The following is an 18,512-nucleotide window of genomic DNA, read 5'->3' as shown; positions in this document are numbered from 1 at the left end:
TATGTTTCTTCTGTCTCCTCTTATTAATGTGTTCTATCACATTGATTTGCGAATGTTGAACAACTCTTGCATCTTTGGGATACATCCCACTTGGTTGTGGGGGATGATCCATTTAATGTATTGTTGGAACCTATTAGCTAGGATTTTTTTGAGAATTTTGGAATCCATTTTCAACAGGGACATTGGTCTGAAATTATCCTTTTTGGTGGGGTCTTTGCCTGGTTTGGGAATTATGGTAATGCTGGCCTCATAAAATGAGTCTGGACGCTTTCCTTCTGTTTCCATTTTTTGAAACAGCTTCAGGAGAATAGGTATTATTTCTTCTTTGAGTGTTTGGTAGAATTCCCCAGGGAATCCATCAGGCCCTGGACTCTTGTTTTTTGGGAGGTTTTTGATCACTGCTTCATTCTCCTTACTGGTTATTGGCCTATTTACATTGTCAGTTTCTTCCTGTTTCAGTCTTGGCAGTTTATAGGTTTCCAGGAAGGTTTCCATTTCTTCTGGGTTGTTGATTTATTGGCATATAGTGGTTGATAACAATTTCTAATAATTGTTTCTATTTCCTCGGTGTTAGTCGTGATCTCTCCCCTTTCATTCATAATTTTGTTAATTTGGGTCCTTTCTCTTTTCTTTTTGATGAGTCTGGCCAGTGGTTCATTGATCTTATTAATTCTTTCAAGACACCAGCTTCTAGTTTTGTTGATCTGATCTACTGTGTTTTTGATTTCTAATTCATTGATCTCTGCTCTAATCTTAATTATCTCTCTTCTAATGTGTGGCTTAGGCATCGTTTTTTGCTTTTCTCTAGTTTGTTTAAGGTTTAAAGTTAGTTGGTGAATTTGAGATTTTTCTATTTTTTGAGTGAGGCTTGGATGGCTATGTATTTTCCCCTTAGGACTGCCTTTGTAGTATCCCATAGGTTTTGGACCGTTGTGTTTTTGTTCTCATTTGTTTCAATGAATTGTTTAAGTTCTTCTTTGATTTCCTGTTTGACCCAAACTTTTTTTTTTATGATTTTATTTATTTGACAGAGAGAGACACAGCAAGAGAGGGAACAAGCAGGGGGAGTGGGAGAGAGAGAAGCAGGCTTCCTGTGGAGCAGGGAGCCTGATGCAGAGCTCGATCCCAGGACCCTGAGATCATTACCTGAGCCAAAGGCAGACGCTTAACTGAGCCACCCAGGCACCCCAGACCCAAATATTTTTGAGCAGAGTGGCCTTTAGCTTCCAAGTGTTTGAATTTCTTCCAAATTTTTTCTTGAGATTGAGTTCCAGTTTTAAAGCATTATGGTCTGAGAATATGCAGGGAAAAATCTCAGTCTTTTGGTATCATTTGAGACCTTATTTGGACGCAGTATCTGGTCTATTCTGGAGAAACTTCCACGTGCGCACGAGAAGAATGAGTATTCTGTTGTTTCAGGGTGGAATGTTCTGTATATATCTATGAGGTCCATCTGGTCGAGTGTGTCATTCAAAGCTCTTGTTTCTTTGTAGATTTTCTGCTTAGATGATCTGTCTATTGCTTAGAGTGGAGTATTGAGGTCTCCTACAATTAATGCATTGTTATCAATATGAATTTATTTTGGTTAATGGTTGGTTTATGTAGATGGCTGCTCCCATGTTGGGGGCATAGATATTTACAGTTGTTAAATCTTCTTGTTGGATAGACCCTTTAAGAATGATATAGTGTCCTTCTGTGTCTCTAACTACAGTCTTTAGTTTAAAATCTAATTTGTATGATATAAGAGTTGCTACCCCAGCTTTCTTTTGATGTCCGTTGGCATGGAAGATGGATCTCCATCCTTTCACTTTCAGTCTGGATGTATCTTTAGGTTTAAAATGAATCTCTTGTAGACGGCATATGGTTGGGTCCTGTCTTTTTATCCAATCTGCAACCCTGTGCCGTTTTATGGCAGCATTTAAACCATTCACATTGAGAGTAATTATTGAAAGATATGAATTTATTGTCATCATGTTGCCTGTGAAGACCGTGTTTTTATAGATTATCCCTGTAAATTTCTGTTGAATATCACTTTTGGGGTCTTTCTTCTTTTATAGAACCCCCCTTAATATTTCTTGCAGGGCCGGCTTAGTGGTCACATATTCTTTAAGTTTCTGCCTGTCTTGGAAGCGCTGCATCTCTCCATCCATTCTAAATGACAGCCTTACTGGATAAAGTATTCTTGGCTGCATGTTCTTCTCATTTAGTACCCTGAATATGTCTTGCCAGGCCTTTCTGGCTTGCAAGGTCTCTGTGTATAGGTCTGACATCATTCTGATGTTCCTCCCTCTGTACGTAGGAATCTCTTCCTGCTAACTGCCCTTAAGATGGTTTCCTTAGTTCTAAGATTTGCAAGTTTTATTATTACATGCCGGGGCTTTGGCCTTTTTACCTTGATCTTGGGAGGGGTCCTCTCTGCTTCTAGGACACAAATGTTTGTTTCATTCCTGAGATTAGGGAAGTTCTCAGCTCTGATTTGCTCAAATACATCTTCTAGTCCTCTCTCTCTTCACCCACTCAGGGATCCCAATAATTCTGACATTGGAATGTTTCCTGGTGTCACGTATTTCTCTGATTCTATTTTCATCAATTTTGAGTTGTTTTTCCCTGGCCTCCTCTTTTCCCCTCTTGTCTATTAATTGGTCTTCTAGACCACTAATTTGTTCTTCTGCCTTGCTTACCCTAGCTGTTAGATCATCTACATTAGATTGGATCTCACTGATTGCATTTTTAAGTTCTGCCAATTCAGCTTTCATTTCTGCCCTTAGAGACTCTATGTTGCCATTAACCGATTTTTCCATTCTAGCTATCATCTTCACAATTGCTAGCCTGAATTCCATCTCCTACATCTTGTTTATATCTGAATCCACTTGTAAATCTGTGGCATAAGTCATAGTCTCTGAGTCTTTCCTATTTTGGGATTTCCTCCTCCTAGTTATTCTGTTGAGGGGTGGTTGAGGGAATGTATAGAGTCCAAATTATTGACCACAACCCAAGCAAAATGCAGCTGTTTTATAGGGACCTTAGGGTTGCTGGCGTCTTGTTTTCCTAGCCTGTCTTCTGGGGGAGGGGCCTGCTGCGCTGTTACTCAGGCAACCCTGTTTGGGCAGAGTTGCCCTGCCCCTTGTGGTGGGGGATGGTCTCAGTGAAAACCAGTTTTTTGGGGGCTTTTGTTCTCTGGCGGCTTTCCCTGGTGGCTTTCCACGTCTCTTCCGAGAGTCAGAGCAGAAGGAACCATTTCCAACCCTCTGCCTCAGAGCAGAGAGATAGCAGTCTGTTCTTCAGTGAGCTCTCCAGGCCACAGTATCTCTGTTTCTGTCTGTGCTACTAAAAACTGTAGCGTCCTGGGTTGTGCGCCCCTCCACAGCCCTCCCAGTCCTTGCCTCCAGGTTGGGCATGTCTCTGCGCTTCATGCTCCTAAACCACCAGCTGTCCCCAGTTCACACGCACGGCCCTGCCACTCTGGTTTCCATCGGGGGGCTGCCCTAAGGTCCTTTCCCCGCCACTGCCAATCTGCAAGTCAGTGCCCCATACCCAGCATGGGAGGCTATCACTCACTGGCGGTGTCAGGTCCCCACGGCCCGGCTCCCTCCCGCTACCATTTATCCTCCGATATCTGCTTGTGGAATCACAGCTCCCCTCTTCCTACCTCGAAACCAACTGCTTGCGATACTCTTTGTAGAGATCCAGATCTATCTTCTTACATCTCAGGCTGATTTTGTGGGTATTCAGAGTGGTCTGGTAGATATCCAGCTCAATTCCGGGGACCTACTCCTCTGCCATCTTTTCCAGTGCATCCTTCTACTGCATTTTAATATCGTTAGCCCTTCTACAGAATGTATGGTCCTTTTACACTGAATAGAGGTAAGACTCCAAGTAGATGGTGATAAAAGAAAAATTGTGTTGAGATTTTTTTCCCTCGGACTTGTTTTCAGATTCCCTTATTATGTAGTTTATACCTTTTGATTTGGGGCTTATCCTAGCCGGATGACAAAGTTTTGATACCAAGCTCATGTGAAAACATTTCTGATAAAACCTGGACAACAAAACCTCCCACATAGCTACTTACACAACTACTTGTCTACTATGCAGACTTTAAGTCCTTGAAGTTGTACTTTGTGTGTATCTCATTGTTCTTTAACATTGCTTTGGAATCATCTACTTATGTTTCTAAGTCCACAGTGATAATAAAATTTCCTCAAGGACAATGATCCCTCCTATTCATCATCTAACCTTACCACTCAGGAGATGTATATTGATCTGACCTAATGGGAAGCAAAAGCCTCAGTTTTGAAATCAGTTAGCTTTCTAAGGATCTTTATCAGTTTAGGTCTTGTGACTCTTAGGTGTGTGTGAAGATCTAATTATAAATAGAAGAGAGTTTAAATATTTTGTTTGTTCTTTATAGTTAAGAATAGGGGTGCCTGCGTGGCTCTGTCAGTTAAATGTCTGACTCTTGATGTCGGCTCAGGTCATGACCTCAGAATCATGAGACTGAGCCTCATGTCAGGTTCCTTGTTGGGCATGGGGCCTGCTTAAGGTTCGCCCTTTCCCTTTGCCCACCCTCCCCCCACTCGCCCTGGCTCACACATGCTTTTTTTTTTAAAAAAAATAAAAAAAAAAAAAAAAAAGCTGGACAAAAAAGATTTCATACTCTGTATTTTCTTTTATATAAAATTTTAGAAAATGCAAACTAATCTACAGTGATGGAAAGCAGGTCAGTGGTTGCATAGTATATTAGTTATCTATTGCTGTGTAACAGTATTTCCCAAAATTCAGCAGCTTAAAATGACATATATTTATTATCTCATACTCTCTGTAGGTTAAAAGTCTGGGCACAGCTTAACTGTGGCTCCTGTACAAGGCTGCACTCAAAGTGTTGGTCAGGATTGGACTCGCATTTGAGGCTAGTCTGGGGAAAGATCTGCTTCTAAGTTCATGTAGTTGTTGGTAGCATTCAGTTCCTTGCAGGCTGCTGGACTGAGGCATCAGTTTCTCTCTGGTTTGAGGCTGGAACCTGCCCTCAGTTCCTTGCCTCATGGCCTTCTCCATATGGCAGCTCACAAATTGATAGCTGGCTTCCTCAAGGTTAGCAAGGAGATATTACATGTATTACAGTCCATATACATTACCACGCATATGTAATCATGTACATCCCATCACATTTGCATATTCTGTTGGTTACAAGTCACAAGTGCAGCCCACACTCAGGGGGAAGAGATTATGCAAGGGCATGAACAATGGGAGGCCACCTTGGAGTCTGTTCACCACATTTGGGATGAGAAGACTGCTGAAAAGAGGATAGATTTACAAAAGGGCAGAGGGAAACTTTTGTAGTTGATCGATATGTTATTATCTTTATTGTGGTGAATATTTCATGGGTGTATACATATATTAAAACATATCAAGTTATATAATTAAATATGTGGAGTTTATTACATGCCACTTATATCTCATTAAGGCTGTTAAAAAAAGAATTACATTTGCTTATATATCCAGATAGAATTTGAAGCCAAGCAAGAATAAAAAGGTGAGGAAAAACATTGGCATTTCCTTAGCTGCAGTTAAGTTAACTTATGGTTACGACCTTGACTGCTCTCTAGATGAAAATGTACTAATGATATTAATGTAGTCAGCTTTCTGTAAAGAAATGTAAGGTCTACAAAACATTACTGCTACTAACATCATTTCAGATTTACAAAAATTATGAGCTCTTGTAGTTTCTGTTTTATAAGGAATAATGAACAAAGCAATTTGTATATAGTTCGACTGACAAGTAAATTTCCCACATAGCGTATAAATAGAATAAAAAAATAATTTGTCACATCTGTGAGGCTGAAGTTAGAGAGCTCTTAGAGAAGGTATATTATTTTTAGAGAAGGTATATTATTTTAATGTCAGGATGCGAGTTCTTTTTCATTTTATCATGATAATGAAATTATGAAAATTTGTTCTACAACATGGCAAGTGTGGTGTAACTTAATAGAAATGTGGGTATTAAAACTGAGTTGCTTTTATGTTTACTGCTAATTTTGAAAGCGTATGGGAGATATATCATCAAAAGAGCAAAGGATGAAAGAACTTAGTGTATTGCTTTCTAGTGAGGAGAAATACTCATGGGTTGCTATAGTCTATGTTTATGAAAATAGAATCAAGAAGATTTTGTTCACAGTGGGACTAAGAAGTAACAATCATTGAGCACTAGTCATGTGTTAGGAAAATATGGTAGGCGTTCATATTATGAATTGAATATTTAATTTTTACAAAATTCCTACCAGTCATTTTTAAAAGACAAGAATATGGGGCTGAAGTCACATAGAATTGTTCACAATGGAACTGGATTTCCGGTGATGGTCTGCTTCATGCCTCACCCTCAGTATTTTGTTCAGTATTAGAGGCAGGACATCACTGTGGTTAGAATTACAAATTCTGGAGCCACAGTGCATAGGTTCAAATTCTGGTTGTATAAACTGATATAAGCTGTTATTTTACCTCTCTGTGCCACTGTTTTTCCTACTGAAAATATCAGTAATATCCAGTGCATCAGATTGTTTGTAAAGAATGAGGAAACTTCTAGAAAGAACTTAGAACAGTGTCTGGCACATAGTTAGCCTCCTGTGGTTATTTCTTCTCATTATTATTACATGCTTTGGTGCACATGTATTAATCAAGATTTTCCAGAGAAACAAAACCAATAGGATTTATATCTATCTATCTTCTTATTTAATTATTTTAAGGTGTTAACTAACATAATTTTGGAAGCCAACATGTCTCAAGATCCGCAGGGTGAATCAGCAACCTGGAGCCCCAGGAGATCTGATGTTTCAGTTTGAGTTCAAATGCAGGAAAAAGCAGATGTCCCATTTGGAAAGCACTTAGGAGGAATTCTGTGTTACTCTGGGTAGGGGCAGGCCTGTTTTAGTATTTTTGTTCTACTCAGTCCTTCGCTTGACTGGATGAGGTCAATGTGCTTTACTCAGTCTACCAATTTACATGTTAATCTCATCCAAAACCCCCTCATGGAAACACCAAGAATCTTTTATGAACTATTTGGGTGCCTCATCATTCAGTCAAGTTGACACATAAAATTAACCAGCACAGCATGGAAACTATTATACATTGCACCAAAACTATGTATACCTAGGTTCTATAGGCTGTGATATTTTTAATTAAGATTTATTGATGTTTAAATATTTTTTAGAGGATTTCTTTATTTTATTTTATTTTTTAATTTTAATTATAATTAATTAATTTATTTTATTTATTATGTTTTAGAGGATTTCATAGCTATGTTTTTGTCTTTTTAATACTGAATGCTTGATGGTTTCTTGCCTTGTCACAATCATTATGATTTCTCCCCCTTTCAGAATGAAGACTTTATAAGTTATATTGGCTATAACATGAAAAGTGGGCTGGTTATTACGAAAACAAATCAGAAGTTTTGTGAGTGATGAAATGACAAATCTTGTGTTTTTTTGATTAATGATTCATTTATTTTTAAAATTTTTGAAATAATTCAGAAATTTGGGGCCTGGTTGGATCTTTAACCATTTCAGCAACAGGGGAGACATTAAATAAAAATTTTTAACAATTAGTTATGGTGATATTAATAGGACCAGTAATATTTACCATTTATTGAGTACTACATCTTAGCTACCATTTCAGCAGGAAGTGAGACATTAAACAAAAGTAAAAAATAATTATAATGATATTAATAATATCAGTAGTAATAGTTACCATTTATTGAATATGTTTGCTATGTGTTGAGCACTGTAACAGGAATTCCACAGTGGTTACTTCCTTTTTTCTTCTTTTTTGTTTTGAGAGAGAGAGAATGAAAGAGAGTGTGCACATGCGTGTGTACAAGTGCAAGCAGGGGTGGGGGAGATGGGGAGGTGGGGAGTAGGGGGTGGGGATGAAGAGGAGCCGAGTGAGAGGGAGAGAAAGAATCTTAAACAGGCTTCGTGCTGAGAATGGTGCCTGATATGGAGCTTGATCTCATGACCTTGAGATTATAACCTGAGCTGAAATCAAGAGTGGGCTGCTTGGGGTGCCTGGTGGCTCAGTTGGTTAAGCATCTGCTTCCTGCTCAGGTCATGATCCCAGGGTCCTGGGATCAAGTCCTGCATTGGGCTCCTTGCTCAGTGGGGAGTCTGCTTCTCCCTCTCCCTCTGAACTTCCCCCTACTTGTGTTCTCTCTCTCTCAAATAAATAAATAAAATAAAAAGGAATTGGATGCTTAACCGATTGAGCTATCCAGGTGCTCCTCACAGTGGTTACTTCTTCAATTCTTATACAGACCATGAATTTGGAACCATTATTTTACTCATACATATAGTCAACTAGATAGCCAAATAAATTAGGGAAGCATTGGAGACAGTCTGGGCTTGTAGGACCAGAGGTTTGACTCTTGATACACTACTCTGCCCTCCAGAAGGAAGAAGTAATGTTGCAAAGACACTCAGGAGACAAATTGTTCCCTGACAACCTTCCCTTCCAGACAGGAGATATTAGAGAGGGACATTTTAGCTTTAATGCCTGGTTTACGTTTCCCTCCCAGTCACCGGGATTAGTCTCTTCTCAGTGTTGTATTATAGTGAGAGCAGTGGTCCTAAAATATACTGTATTAATAGAAAGTTTGAGGTTTAGTAAGGCTAACAGTTCTGGAAACAATTGTCATTAAGAAGTTTATTGTCCACAATTCCCAAGAGGAGGGAGGATGCCATGTCATGGGGCTACACTGGGAGGAGAGGATCTGTGAGCAAGAGCCTTTGTTTCGAGGCTTCTACAGGAAGCAATGGATGAGTGGAGTAAGCAGGTTTAGGATTGGTTAGTCTGAACAATTTTATCAGGTTCTGGGGCATAGCGGCTGTCCCTAGGTGCCTGGTACCTGGCCTTGGGGTAATCACGGTGGCCTGGAGTGTGAGAATTCAATAAGGAAGGTGGGTGGGAGTGCGGACTCTGGATTGGTTGGTTTTTATTTGGAAAGTCACCCCCTGGGAGGTCTGCTTCTAAGGACAGGGATGAGAAGTGGGAGGGGATTCTGAGGGAAGCAGGAAGCCAAGGCAAGGTGACTCAGGTATATTGTCAGGTTGTCCAGAACAAGGCACATCCAACATATTCATGGAGGGCAGATGTTAAAGCATCAAGTTTACAGAGGTTAGAAACATGGTTAATAGTAATAGTCCAGTTTGCTTCTAATAGAGAAAGGGGATTTCATGAGGTTTAAAATTTATCATTAGCCCTCTAATTTATCTGTTTGGGCAGAATTATGCAGAAGTGTTCTTACAGTGTCCATTCATTGCCTGGTGGTCCAGAGACTCCCACCTGCAGTGAGGAGCCCTTAGCTCATGACTGTTTGCTACTCAGCAGAGAGAGCTGCTAATATGGGCAGACATCCTCCATTGCAAGGTAGAAATAGAAATACCAAGGTTCCAAGGAAGATTAAAGCCTCAGGAAGCCTTGAGGTTCGTGAGAAGGGGCTGTGATTGTGCCAGTATGCAACCCCACCAACAACTCCCCAGGAATGACATACACAGGAACCCCAATGTAGATCTTTGTCTAGATTTCCCTTCTCGCCCAGATTTAAAAAAACATTATTATATATTGAAATTAGTGAATCTTTTGAATTCTTCCAATCTTTTTTCCTACTTTTTTCGCTCTCATTCTCTGCATTCTTTAGGATATCGCAACAATCACCAAAAGAAAATAATGACAAAGCAAGTTTGATAGAAACAGACAAGGGAGGAAAAGAAGCTGAGTGAACAACTGCTTTTAGGACATAGAAACATCCTTATCACAGAGGACGGAAAAAGAGAAATTTTTGGAAATATTTACAGTTCAAAATGAAGGCCTGTCGGGTTTGTGAGAAGCAGATAGGTTGAACTGAATGGGGCGATTTATGGATTTCAGTGTGGAATGAGCCTGTGGTGAGAGATTGCTATACATATCTGTGCAGACTCAAATATTGTAATATATAAACTGTCAAAAGGACTTTGGGGGATGTTATGGGCTGTACTTTCTTTCCATTGTAATATTAACTGCATGATAAAGGTGACATTTTTCTGAATGACCCTGAGAAAAAGTGTAGGAATCTTCCTTGGACTTTTAAGGTTCTGTTGGGACAAGTTAAATAGCACAGAGAACCCATTCCAGGTAGACCCTGTGAATAATAATAGATGACCTCCCTGAAGGAAAGAATTATTCTGTGCATCTTCCTAGAATCTATGAAAGCTTATTTGATTCCTGTGAAGGATTAACTGAAAGAAGACTTTCTGTTTTTTTTAAATCAACTCTACTCTTTTGTCTTTCTGCTATTCAGGGTATAGAGTGTATTACACATGGAACAATCACAGAAAAGGTATGGGTTTAGTACCAGGCCTTAAGTAACCCTTCCTCAAAAGGTTGCGTGATTGGCTTTGGAACGCAAATGCAGTGGGAGCTAGGGGGAGACATTAGAAAGTGAAAATTATATAATCTAGTGCAGAGCTCCCAAACCGACAGGTAGTGAGGTTGCCAGATTGGAAATGGAATGTTGTTTTTTCCATTTACTCTAGTAGTCCTTGCAAACAGGACCGTGTTGTATGTATTTCATGGATGGGAAACTGGTTGGAAAGTACTAATCCAAGCAACTGTGGTCTAGAAGGAGAATATCTCCCGTTTTTAAAATAAACTTTTCATTGCCTCTTTAAGGCAGTGACAAGCTTATCTCTTATTATAAACATATATATATATATGTATATATATATATATATGTTTCAAGTGCAAAACATATGTGTTATATAGGAAAAATGCCAAGATTTGGGGTATATACAAGCATATGAATTAAGAACTAGGGGAATGGGCTTCTTTTCAGCATCAGATCAATCAGTGGTTCTCTTAGTAATGCGGGGACCTCTAAGCTATTACATCAAATAAGTTGGATTCATGGAGATCTGTAAGTAAGCAGTTGAATATCAAAATATCCTTTTTCCGTAGATCTAATATAAAATGCTCTGATTTAGGTGAGTGCATTTTGTAGCACTACTCTCTATCTTTAGATAGCTCTAAGCTGAAAATTAAGGCATTCTTCATTTTATTTTTTTTTAAGATTTTATTTATTTGTCAGAGAGAGAGACAGTGAGAGAGGGAACACAAGCAGCGGGAGTGGGAGAGGGAGAAGCAGGCTTCCCGCTGAGCAGGGAGCCCGATGCGGGGCTCGATCCCAGGACCCTGGGATCATGACCTGAGCCGAAGGCAGACGCTTAATGACTGAACCACCCAGGCGCCCCATAAGGCATTCTTTCCAGGTCAAGATATCACATAAGATATATAAATCAAGATGGCTTTGTGTTTTTCTTTTGTAAATGGTGCTGAATTGCTATTTTCTCTTATAAGGACAACTTTTGGCAGGATTCCTTTCTCCATATTTTCTGTTTTAGTGACTGAAAGTCATGAAAGTCAGAAATGTGAGAGTTACTTTTGACATAGGCCTCTTTTTCACCTCCTCTCCTGAATTAGTCACCAAGTCCTTTCAATTTTCTATTATTTCTGCCTTAACTTATGATCCTAGGGATTATGACAACCGCTTCTTTATTGGTTTCTCAAAACCCAAGCCTCCCTTTCCTCTTCAGTCTGTCCTCCACATTGCTACCTAAAGTGTACGTTTGGTTTGATTCATTTCTGTTGCCCATAAGATAAAGACGAAGTTCTTTAGTCTTTGGCTGAGAGTAACGAGTTAACAAAACTGTTTTCTGTTTTACAAGGGAACTTTATCGTGAACAGAGTACTTTTTTTCCGCCAGAAACTTGAGAAAGGTGTAATGTCCGCTATGTTACTGGACAATATTTCTAATGGTAAAATCGTTGCTATACTGTGTCTGGTCTAGAAGAAGTTTGAGCAGGAGACCATGGCTCTGGGCTTCATGACTGTGGGGATGCATGTAACTGGACATACCTCTTTCGGTCCCTGGAAGCTATGTCTATAGGACTCTTACGAGAGAGTTGTTTCTGTGTGGGTCATGGGCTACTGATGTGGTGCCCACATCCTCCAATCAGAGCTCATTCCTTTAGCACCTGAGTGTTGGTTGGGGTGGGGGGGCCAAAGAAGCCTAAACTGTACCTCTGTGAGAACAACTGAGGAACCATGCCTGAAGCTCCCTTCCTGGCTTGTCCCTGTCCTTCTAAGTTAATCTTACATCAAGTATAGCCTACTGCAGTCCTGTGGGTTTGACTATTTAGCTGAACTCAAACTCTTGTTGAAGAGGGGCCAGTGCAATGATATACCACTTCCTGTCTCTGCTTCGCACAACTCCAGCCACTCTCAAACTCATGTCTTACCTACCAGTTTTACTTGTCTTTCCCTGAGTGTGTTATATTCCCTCAACCACATCTCTCTGTGTTTCTTCTTCCTCCTCCTTCTCTTCCTCTTTCATCTCCTTCTCCTTTCCCACCTTCCTCTCTTCCTCATTTTTCTCCAGACCATTATTGCCCTGGTGAGTTCTAGTTCCTCAAGTTTCAAGGAAATGAAAGCCCTCTGGGATGCATTCCTTGACTGTTGAGAGCAGGGATTGGATGAATTGCAAGACACATCAGGCCCACTGTCTGTTTTCTTTATGGCCTGATGCTAGGAATGATTTTTAAAAATCCAAAGAATAATAGGGTAACATGTAAAAATTACATGAAAATCAAATTTCAGTGTCCATAAATAAAGTTTTATTGGAATCTATTACACTTACTTGTTTATTGTTTATGGATTATCTATGGCTGCTTTTGAACTATAGTAGCAGAGTTGAGTAATTGAGACAGAGACTGTATGACCCACAAAGCCTAAAATACTTACTATTTGATTTTTTTTAGAGATAAAATTTGCTAACCCTTAGTCCAGAGCAGCACTGTCCAATAGAAATTTCTGTAGTGATGTACAGGTTTAAATTTGCACTCTTCAGTATGGTGGCAACTAGCCACATGTAGCTATTTAAATTTAAATTAATAAAAAAAATTAAAAATTCAGGTTGTCACACTAGCCAGGTGTGGCTGGTTGCTACTATATTAGATAGTCCTAGTCTAGAAATCTGGCTTTGTTGTGTTGAGTAATTTCATAGCACCCTGTATATAGCTGAGTTATTAAATTTAATACATTGTTTAATGACTTTGCTTTCTTAACCTTTTTTTTCTCACCTAGATAGTGAATTTGGGGGAGAGATTTGCTTTTATTTTATTTAACTTTTTTTAAAGATTTTATTTATTTATTTGAGAGAGAGAGCATGAGTGGTGAGGAGGAGCAGAGGGTGAGGGTGAGGGAGAAGCAGACTCCCCACTGAGCAGGGAGACTGATGTGGGGCTTGATCCCAGGACCCTGGGATCATGACTTGAGCCAAAGGCAGACGTCTAGCCAACTGAGCCACCCAGACACCCCTATTTTTATTTAACTTTGAATTGTTGGGGCCTGGGAGATGACAGGACTTCAATAGGAATTTGTCTTCCAGCCCCATCTGGTAGTGATGTTTTAGATACACATACCTCTGGTGAGCTGTTTGCTTTTTGTTTCAGAGTCATAAAGACTTTAGGAATCTACTGTAACATGACTAGATTTGTCAGAATGATCAACAGGATGTTTATTCCTCTCTTGCTATCAGTCAGGGTTTGTGCTAGACATTACCATATGCAGTATCTTAATGTGATTCCCACAAATCTGCAAAGTAAGTTGTCTATGGTGGTCATGATTACATAGCTAGTGAAGGAAAGATTCATTATTCATATGTTAAGGTTTTACTTCCTCTTGGGGATTTTAGGTTTTTTAAAAAGAGTGTTCTTTAAACCAATTAAATGATTCTCTAATGCAAAATTTCAGTGATCCATTATAAGTGAGAAGAGATGATATTTAGGGGCAGAAAAATAATTTCTGATAATAAAATCTTCTCACATGGGTTATTGTCTGGCTTGTGTGCTTTATTGGTGGATCTCAAAGATGTTTAAGTAATATTTCATTTGTTCATATGGTGGGGGAAGGAATCTGATGAGGTTCAGGACATGCTACTCCAAAACATGGCACCTTGGCATATTGAATATTTTGAGCTCAAGGAGTTTGAGAAAACCCCAGAGCAGACCTTCCACACTTTCTTCTCCCTAAACACAGGTCACAAAACCCCAGAGCAGACCTTCCACACCTTCTTCTCCCTAAACACAGGTCACAAAACCCCATGTGAGAAGTCCCCTCCCTGTACCCAGAGAAAAGGAGCATCCTTATCTCAGAAGTCAAAGGGATGCCCAGAGAATCTGAATAAACAGACCTTGCTAAATTCCCCCACTTTACTATAATTACCTCATATCTTAACGTATCATATTCTTCACGGCTAGCTCAGGCATGTTATAATCATGGAGGCAGGGATCCAAGAATTGATGAAGGAGCACACAAGAGTTTTGTCAAGCTTCTGTTTGCATCACGTTTTGGTACTGTCCTATTGACAGTAGGAGGTCAAGCTTAGAATCAGTGTGGGGATGTGAGTACAAAGAGATGTGAAAAACTGGTCATTAATACAACCTACCGTAATACAAATGTAGCATGATTTTAATTCTGCATAGTATTTTACAATTGATTACACCAAAATTTGTTAATCTGACCCCTGACTTTGAGGGTGCTTGTAGTTTACACTGTTAAAAACACTGATGCAAGGTACATCTTTTTACATATGTATCTATGTCCACATTTTAATTTTTCAGTAGGAATACATTCCAAGAAAACCTAGAATTTTATTTTTCATTGAAAGGATAAGATAGTGTGTATAGTAATATATATATATATATATATATATATATATATATATATATATATATAATTACCTAACTCCAAGAAGGCTGCTTTCCTCAATTAATTGCTTTCTGCCTTTGGAAACAACATTTGGGGCCTATAACTTGAGCCTTTGAATTACAGTTGGATCAGGAAAGAGCAAAGGGTGTGTATGCTTCTTTCAATCCTCCTTTTTTCCTCTTAGTTTAACATGGGGTCCAATAAGGAGAAGTAGAAGCTAATAACTGAACAGCATATAATGTCAGCTAAATACTGAATTTTATTCTATATTTACTATTTCTTTTTAGCATGTGTTGAAGTCATAAAAACTAGTACCTTGTCTCATTTAAAAAGTAATAAACTCTGCCATATGCTGTTATTTCCTTCTGGTATCTACAAATAGAAATAGAATCAATAAAAAGTAACATCAAGTTACATAAAATCACTAACAATTCCATATACCTTGCTCATGTTCTAATACCATACATGGATCAGTGTCTAGCACATAGTAGGTGTTTAGTAAATTTGTGTTGAATAAATGTCAAAAATATGTTTATAGCCTATATTATAAGTCCCTAATGTAACAGAGATTATGGCATTGGAAAAACTGGGCTGATATTTGAGATCTGGAAAATCTTGTGCTTTAGCTTCTCAGGAGCAGTTTTACATAGCATGAGAATTCTGTTTTGCTTCACTATTCGTTCGGTGTCTAAGATACTGGGAATAATAATTCTCTGCCATTATGCAGTTCTATTCAGTCTTAGCTATAAGAGTCCTTAAGGTGCGGCATAAAGATTGACACATTAGAAATGGATTTGTAAAGAGCCCAGTGCCTTGTTTGGGGTCATGTAATTGAAGACAATTTTCCTAAATAGAATGAGAGCAGCCAAGGCCTAAAAGCTAAGAGTTTAAAAGGAACAGATTTATGCAAGAATGAGAAATGCCAAGGCATTATATGAAGCAAGTAATTTTTCTCTTCTCAAATTGCATTTCCTAATAAGTCAAGGTTCAATTTATTTTACTTATAAATGAATATACACTTTTGCCCTGCCTCCTCCCTGTTTGATTGTAGGAGTTTAGTTCAAGAGAGTGGGAAAAAAATATAGCGCCATTGGTCTTCCTTAGAGGAGAGATGATTATATAATCACCAAATTTAATTAAGAATATGGAAAACATCTTTTTAAACCTGCTCCATATAAAAAACAGTACACTCTCATTGTCACTGACAGGGGGAAAATGTAGTCTAAAGCAAGATAATATATTAGCAATAATTTTTTTTGTCATCCTGGAAAAATAGCTTTAAAAAATGAGAGCTGATTCTTTCATTAACTATAAATATTACCACTGGCACTATGTAAGTCAGTCTACTGTTTTTTTGCTTCCAAGTGGAAAAATATGCTGAGTGCCTCAAAACTCTTTTGCCCCCAAAATTTAGAAGTCTATGAAATGATGGCTTAACCACATTTAGATTTGGTCTTAGAAGAAAAAAAATGTACAACTATTGCATAATATGACCTGTATTTCTCCAAGTCACTCGAGGCAATGTGGTGGGTCAGAGCAAGACTGTGCATGTGTTCTGTGCTCTTGCAGAAGAGCGTTTTGCTGGGGTGTCCTGCGGAGTGGGGGATGCTCTGGTGAGGCACTGGCTGGGAGGAGGGCCCAGGGCCACCGACAGCCATGGAGGATGGTGCCGCCCAGGAGAGCCTTGGGCGTCAGGACTACTGTGCTCTCAGAAGCGATCAGAAATGGGGATCTCTGAGGAGGAACCGCCAAGTGCTCTTTTAGAGGGGCTAGGCTTTGAGTTGGAACTGTCTGGCCTGCATTTCGTCCTGTCTACACTGCTGCACGCATGCCCCAAAGTTTTCCTGAATGATGAGACAAAATGTATTTTCCTTGGCCACCCAGAGCCCCTGTTTTCAGAGCAAACGGTAGAATACAAGAAAATGCTTTCAAGTATAAAAAGTACCTCAAACGATCTGCAAATAATACTGGGGTTACTGGCTCTACCAGCTTTTGAAGTAGCAAATCCGTTACGCCATAGTTAAGGTACAAGCCGAACAATAAAAATAGTGAGATTAATTAAAAAAAAAAAAAAAGGTCCAAAAAGGATCACTTCAAAAACATCTATCCTTTGTTTGATGACTCTTAACACCCCCTGTTCGCACAGAGCCTTGGGATCCCTGCCTCCATTAGATTAGCCAGTCCCCCAAAGTGTCTCCAGACTGAGGCTTTCCACTCCTCTGCCGCACCCAGCCTCTTCTTCATTATGACTCCCGCCCTACCCCACTGATGCTGGCTGCCCCTGGCAGCACAGCATGGTGCCAGTGTTCGTTGGGGGGAACGTCTACAGACATGTGCTGCCTCCCTCCCCAGTGATTGCCTTTGATTCTGTAGAATCAGAAAAAAATAATGTCTGTTCAATATTTCATTTTCTTATGAACAAGGTCAAATACAAATTGCACATGACCTGCATTTCTGAAGGAAGAAGTTCAGGCTGCCCTACATTAACCTAAAATTTGGGAGAAAGTGATGATGGTGATGGTGGTAGTTGTAGGAAAAGCTTACAGTACAATCCTGCCTGATTATATGTTTATGATTATCGTTTTCATTTTTCATTTTGGTGACCTCATTACCTTACTTCTGAAGTAAGACTGGATAATTTCCAGTTAGCGGTATCTTTAGTGGCTGAGGAAAACATCAGGATGGAATCTGTAACTTATATAATTCTAACACAATGATAACAACGGTTGTGCAGTGCAAATTTCACAATTTACTAAAATTGTATATACCTTGTAGAATTTAATCTTTGTAATGATGCTGTGAGAGTAGATGATGGATTGTATTTCTAGTTAAATTTCACAAATGAAGAAACTGAGGCTCTGGGGGTTACTTAATTTGTCTAAGGTGGTATAGCTAGTAACTGGCAAAGGCAAAATTTGAAGTCAGGTCACTTAACTGAAGTGAATACATTACCCCCTGTTACTACTATGATTTAGAGAGCCCATTACTTTCTGATAATTTATTCAAAGAGTCCTTTGTTTTTTTGATGGTTGAAATGGACACATGTGCATGTACTTGCGCACACACGCATACTGCATAAATTCATGTTATAATATGCTTCCCCTTATACTTTTTGCTGAACTTCTCCCCCTTTTCTTCCCTCTCCCATCACATCACCCTGAGGCTCCATCTGCACCACAGGCATCCCATGCTAACAATACATTCTTCCTATTTTCTTCATGTTTATATAATCACAAAATACACATGGATGTGAATAATAATCATTGAAATATACACTGTTTTCTGCACTTTGCTTTTCTCATTTAACACTGGAGTTTGGAAATTTCTCTGAATTCAAAGATTTAGTTGTCATTCATTCTTTTTATTTGCTACATAATATATCATGGTTGGCTGTGCTGTGAGTTGTCCAGTATTCGCAAGATGATGGGCATTTCAGTTTGCAATTATCAACAGTGTTGCAATTAACATTATTATACATTAATCTTCCTGTGGCTGTTTGAAGGGCTATGATATTCTTTTTTTTAAAAAAAATATTATTTGAGAGAGAGAAAGAGAAAGAGCGAGCGTATAAGTGGGGGGATGGGCAGAGAGACAAGCAGACTCCCTGCTGAGTAAGGAGACTGATGTGGGACTCGATCCTGCGACCCTGAGATCATGACCTGAGCTGAAGTGGGTTGATTAAATGACTCAACCACCCAGGCAACCTAAAGGGGTGTAATATTCTT

General features: G+C 39.2%; 1 protein-coding gene across 1 annotated transcript; it reads left to right on the top strand.

Annotated features, from left to right (window-relative positions):
- Positions 1 to 10,926: 10,926 nt before the first annotated feature.
- LOC112839083 (protein FAM220A) lies at positions 10,927 to 16,855 on the top strand. The gene is made up of 3 exons (XM_025891959.2): positions 10,927 to 10,936; positions 11,745 to 11,834; positions 16,297 to 16,855. The coding sequence occupies exons 1-3, from the start codon at positions 10,927 to 10,929 to the stop codon at positions 16,809 to 16,811; spliced, it is 615 nt and encodes a 204-aa protein (XP_025747744.2). The 3' UTR covers positions 16,812 to 16,855.
- The last annotated feature ends 1,657 nt before the right edge of the window (positions 16,856 to 18,512 follow it).

This window comes from Callorhinus ursinus, unplaced genomic scaffold (genome assembly GCF_003265705.2).
Source record: "Callorhinus ursinus isolate GAN/ISIS: 27379988/994484 unplaced genomic scaffold, GSC_fseal_2.0 scaffold63, whole genome shotgun sequence".
NCBI lineage: Eukaryota > Metazoa > Chordata > Mammalia > Carnivora > Otariidae > Callorhinus > Callorhinus ursinus.
Note: the sequence above shows the minus strand (reverse complement) of the source record. Positions and strands in the feature narration are given on the sequence as shown.

Coding starts and splice junctions, on each gene's coding strand:
- LOC112839083 (XM_025891959.2), top strand. Junction 11,835..16,296: donor ACTGGACAATATTTCTAATG/GTAAAATCGTTG, acceptor TATTTCTCCAAG/TCACTCGAGGCAATGTGGTG.